A 5,829-nucleotide genomic window follows, 5' to 3' on the forward strand; every position below is an offset into this window, starting at 1 on the left:
CTGTCTGTACCCTGTGTCTGTAGCGTGGCTACAACGGCGACCTGTCCCCAGATGATCCTAAGTCACTACAGGGACAGAGACAGTGGCACTGGCACTATCTGAGCATGGGCAGATGTGAAGGTCTTAAGGACACCAGGAATTGAGCGAAGGCTCCTAACCCTAAAGGGCAGCTCTTGTGGGGAGAAGGATTCCCTGGAAGAACCTCTCCGAGCAAGCGGGCACAGCTTTGCCGCTCCTGGCACACAAGCACATGCTGCAAATGGAGACAACAGAAGCACCCACAACCCCTGCCTACATTCAAGTGCTCTACGATGGATCAAAACTGTCTGTGAAATGGTGCTATGCTGCGTCATCGCCATCCTGGGATACTGCAACGCTGCCACGGCCTCGTCGCCAGCCTGACCCCATCCACCTGTCCACTGCATGCTTTCCCAAGGATGGGTGCTCGGAGGCAGGGAAAGCCCGTGGAGGCATGCTTGCACAGCACAGAGCACGACCAAGAACAAGCAACTCCTTGTACTAGAAAGTGCAAGAGCACCAGACCTCTTCTCCCCATCCTGGGCCCTGTCACCCCACCCGGCCCAGAGCCCCAGTCCAATCCAGACAGGCCTTGTCCCTCTCCGGAGGCTGGGTTTGCTGCTCACAGTCAGCTTATATTTTCCTTCCTTGGCTCAACAGCTACAAAATATTTATCACTCGGAGGCAGCAACAGCTAGGAGAGGAGTCTCGCAGCTGTGCTGGAGAAATAAATGAGCAGATTAAGTTCATTTAAATGGTGGGTGATGAAACTCCAACTGCAGCTTCCGTCCGTGGCCATTATGGCAGGATTTGTCCGTCAGGCCAGAGCATGTGGGGATCAGAGCAAAAGTCCAGCCTGGTGTCTCTGCTTGGCAGCGTGTGAACTGCAGCGCTGTTCAAAATTCAATTCCCTTCATAGGTCTGGTTTGCTAAATCTGCTTTGTATTCACCAGAAGCCTCGGTCGTGTCTTTGGGAAGCCGCCGATCTTCAGGCGTACCAGTTGGTTGCGGAAAGCCCCTGCCTGCCCAGCCTCGTCTCCGACTACGACCAGGTGACGCGTTGCCTGGACAAGGGAGCCGAGGTTGATGTCATATATCTGGACTTCAAGAAAGCCCTTGATTTGGTCTCCCACGATGTCCTCATGGTTAAGCTGGGGAGCTGCGGCCTCGACCATCTCCCGGTCCGACGGCCGGGGAACTGGCTCTGGGCTCGGACCCAAAGAGCATTAGTTGATGGGAGCGAACCAACGTGGCGCAAGGTGATCAGTGGTGTCCCTCGGGGCTCAGTGCTCGGGCCGGTACTCTTCAGCATCTTCACTAAGGATCTGGATTTGGGCGTCAGATGCAGACTGGCAAAGTTCACGGGTGACACTAAACTACGGGGGAAGGCGGTCATGCTGGAGGACAGGCCAACCTGGACACACTCGCAAGGTGGGCAGACCAAAACCTGATGGCCTTCAACGCAGAGAAGTGCAGGGCGCTCCACCTTGGGAGGAAGAACCAGCATCACACTTACAGGCTCGGCAGTGCTACGCTCGCTACCACCACGCCCGAAAGAGACTTGGGGGTCTTGATCGACCACAAGATGAACATGAGCCACCAATGCGATGCCATGGCTGGCAAAGCGAACAAAACTCTGGTATGCATCCACCGATGCATCTCAAGCAAAACCAGGGAGGTCATCCTCCCGCTCTACTCGGCCTTAGTGAGCCCCCAGCTGGACTACTGCATCCAGTTTTGGGCCCCCCCCAAGAGGGAAGCCTTACGAGGAGAGGCTGAGGGACACGGGACTCTTCAGCCTGGAGAAGCACAGGCTCAGGGGACTTGGTGGCAGCCTACAAGTACATAAGGGGGTGCACCAGGATCGGGGAGAACGCCTGCTCACCAGGGCTCCCCAAGGGATGACAAGGTCGAATGGCCACAAGCTTCTGGAAGACCGATGCAGACTGGACATAAGGAAAAATTTCTTGACAGTCCAAGTGTCCAGGGGCTGGAACAGAGGGGGTGCAAGGACCTACTCCAGACTCATTCAAAAGGCGTTTGGATGCATATGGTGCTGGGGCCACGTGACTCCAGCTGACTTCCTGCCCCTGGCCGGGGGCTGGACTCCATGATCTCGCGAGGTCCCTTCCAGCCCAAATGTCCATGACTCTACGAGTCTACGAAACTTCATCTGATACCCAACGCACCCGGCCTGGCCACCTTCACATGCCAGGCCCCGTGCTCCAGCCGTGACGTGAGATTTCCGACAGGCCAGGGGAGGCTTTTAAAATGAGGTCCCACCAGATTCGTGAAGAAGGCTGAAACTCATTTTTTTTATATGCCAAAGCTTGTCCCAGCAACTGCTGAGTTTATTGGCTTCGCTGTCACTTAACTCGGCTGGAGCCGGGGAACGTGCCAGTCCCGGCATTAACTGCATCTCACAAAACACAGCCACCGTCACAGCCGCAGATGGGAGGGACACCCGGGGACAGGACGCGTCTGCCAGCAGCTGGGGTTTGGCAGCACACGGGAGGCCGTTCCCGCCCCCAGCCCCTGCTCTGGTCCAGCCCAAGGCAGCGATATCAGCAGCCCGTCCAGTTCCCGGCAGGTGCAAACTCCACTTAGCCCCAGCCAACTGCGCCAGGACTTTCTCCCCCTTCCGCACTTCTCCTGTTCATTTGTAAAACCACCCCCGTTCCTCACCACAGCTTCTTTGAATCCATCCTCCATATATTTTCCTTTGGTCTTCCAGTGAGCTGCAGGGGAGGCACTGCTTGCAGGTCAACTTTGGCTTCTCTAAACCATCAAAAAGACCTTGTTTTGAACCATAAATAGCTAATTACATGGGGCAAATATTTGGGTTTCTCATTAAACACTCTAACCCCTTGAAAGGGCCGAGAGTTAAGACTCCAGGAAGACCCCATACCCTAGTACTGCCAACCCCAAGCATCTAAAAGCCGCACCCAAGAAAAACTCACGAGGTTTTAAGAAACAACAAGAAATATGGGTTTCTTTCCAACTGCTTCTGGTTTGGAGGTTTGTTGTTTCATTTGAGAATTGAGAGACCACATTGTCAAGGCTTTCTTTGGAGCCACAAAAGCTAGGAAGTCCCGTTTTGGGAAACGCGCAGAGCTGTAGGACGCAGGAACCGTAAGAAACCCACCAAATAATGTCAAACTTGTGGCGGTATTGAGAGCTGGCTGACAAGCCCCATGTGCTTTAAGGACTTCGGCTAGGAACACCACGTGCTGTCTGGACGCCGCTGGCCGAGGAGACGGCATTCCCATTCCCTCTGTAGACAAAGTGCCCACTTTCTCTAACGTGGGGATGTAAAATAGATGAATAGATGATAAAATAGATGCTCCCTCTCCACTCACCCGGATTTTGGCTTCTGAATGAAGTAAGTGCCCGACCCCACCGGTGCAGACTAGCACCAAAGGGACTTGTCCAGGCGCGGGTGCAAGGGAAGCCGGGCCACAGGAGAGTTCCTGCAGCCGGGAGGCCAGACCTCAGCCCTCCGCACAGCACTAAAGCAGCCCTCCTGTTCACATCCCTCCCCCTCTTGAGATGGGTACAAAACCCCCGGCAGAGTGCAAAGGGAAGGCCACAAAGCACTCTGGCGCTATAGAAATATGTTCTTGCTGCAAGGGCTCGGTTGGGTCCGGAGGGACAAGGCAGAAGACAGGGTCACCACTGCCAAGTCAATCCCCTCCAGCCAGGCTGGCCTGGAAGTGAGAACACCCCGGCTCCCCCCCAGACATCTGCAAAGCCCTTGGGCTTTGCTTTCCTCCAGCAATGCATTCGCCAGGACAGACCAGCCAGCCGCCAACACCAGCCCAACTATTCTTCCTGCTGCCTGGAGAGGCAGAACGAGCAGGCTGTTGCTCCTCTTTGTAAGCACTCAGGAATTACGGTGGAAATGCCTCGGCAGATCCCGGCCATGCCAGGGAAAGGGCCTAAGCGGGGCTGCGGGAGCCTATGCCTATTCCCAGACGTGATTTTTCACGTTGCTGGCGCCCAGATGGAGGCTGCTCCAGCGTGCGCATTCCTCGCTGCTGAGTGTGCGCAGCGGCCTGTCCCTCGAGCCAACGTAGCTGTGAGCGCAGCATCGGAGCAGCGCAGAGCTCCCGTCTGCAGGGCTACGATCTCTCCCGCTCCGTGTGCTGCAAAATGCTGCCCAGGAGGAAGGCAACTTTACAAAAATTAAGCTTGGGGAAGGAGAAATCACCTGACGGCGTTAGGTTTTGGGACCTCTCAGACTCGGCCTGCAAGACCTGAACCAAGTGCTTCTGACTGCCGGTGTGAGCTGGTGCAGCCTTGGAAAGGCAGTAAGTTGTAAAAAGCAAACAGTAAAACACGATAAGAGCAGACAAGACTCCCATTGTCTCGGGCTCGTTATGGTTATATGGGCAGAGCACTTCAAAACCTGCCAGCCCGCCGCCTTCCCCTAATGAGATGACTGCTTTCGTCTTCCTGCTTTCAGGGATTCTCCAAGAGCTCTGGCTCCGATAATATCGGATTCCAGTCTCAGGAAGCAGGGTTGTGCTCCAGGACAACTTCCTACACTCAAAATAGCCTGGTGGAGGCGGCACTGCTCTCCGGCGGAGGCAGAACCACACACGCGGGATTCAAGCACGATTTCTTCTAGCCCAGATCGGCCCCGATGAGCTTCGTTGCCCCGACAGGACCGAGAGGTCCCTAAAGCTGCAGGAAGGCCGAGCGCACCACGGTATTATTAATAATCCTCTCCCACGGTGCAATGCCACGGTGCCACGAGCCTTCACGGCACTTTACAGACATGCAAGAACTGACCCCGCGTTTGCAGTTTGAGGCCCTGAACGAAGTGCACGGACATGTAATGGATTTTCACAGAGGATCGACCAGATGCTTGTCTCAGCTAAATGGAGTTAATCTGGATTTACACCAGCAGAGCTGAGCTCACCTCCTGACGCCGTGTGCATCGTGTCACCCCAGAACACGGCCACATCTCGTGGAGTATTGCTGCAATTAGGGACTTGTACTGCAGCTGTCCCCCAGACCCGAACTGGATGTTTTCAGATATCATCATCGTTAATAAAAACTCCAATCAAGTTCACTTCATCCCATTGATAACTCAGGAGGCAGGCAGCCAGCATCTTCCCACTGCTGTCTGGGACACACGGGAGCAGCCACAGGCTTCATCCCCTCGCCCTTTCTCTCCCTCCTCTGCATCTCGGTCGCTCTGTTGCTTCTCCAGCCTAGTCTAGGTCCGCATTGCAAACAGGGGGTGCCTCGAGACCCTCCCGAGGGTGCCGCACACGGTCAGCACCGGGAGGGGGGCAAGCACAGTTCGCAAGATAAACCAAGGGATTTCCGATGGGAACCCGTAGCGTCAAAACCATTGTGCCGTGGCACCGTCTTCCCAGGTTCTTTGCAACAGAACGGCTCTATTATTTGCCTGCAGTCAAAAATCCTGGGAAAACTAAGCCGGCATTTTCCAAGGGAGGGCCCTGCGGTCTGAAAGAGCCGAGAACCGCCGTTCTGGTCGCCTTCGCTCTTGCGTAAGCGGGACAAAATGAGCACCGGCTCTCCGGGACACGCCGACCCCGGAGAGAAACGGGGGGCGAGACGCAAGCCCTGGGCCAGACGGGCCCACGGCTTCTGCCCACGGCCCCGCGTGCATCGTGCCGTGGCCGTGGGCAGCTCGGGCCCCAACACCACGGCCTTTCATCGGTGCGGGCCCCCACCCCCGGGGCCTGGAGAAGCGACCCCTGCTCCCTCCCAGCCCAAAGCATCCCCGGGCGGGGAAAGGACCCGGCCGTGCCCCAGGGCAGGGCAGGGCACGGGCCA

At 56.2% G+C, this 5,829-nt stretch overlaps 1 protein-coding gene across 1 annotated transcript in view; it reads left to right on the forward strand.

Moving 5' to 3' along the window:
* Positions 1 to 5,829, forward strand: part of CBX2 (chromobox 2) — a 14,929-nt gene that overhangs the window by 507 nt on the left and 8,593 nt on the right. The window contains exon 3 of the mRNA XM_014527073.2: positions 24 to 114. Coding sequence (XP_014382559.1) covers positions 24 to 114 — 91 coding nt within the window. The remainder of the gene's footprint in view (positions 1 to 23; positions 115 to 5,829) is intronic.

The sequence above is a fragment of the Alligator sinensis genome, unplaced genomic scaffold (assembly GCF_000455745.1).
Source record: "Alligator sinensis unplaced genomic scaffold, ASM45574v1 scaffold2241_1, whole genome shotgun sequence".
Taxonomy (NCBI): Eukaryota; Metazoa; Chordata; order Crocodylia; family Alligatoridae; genus Alligator; species Alligator sinensis.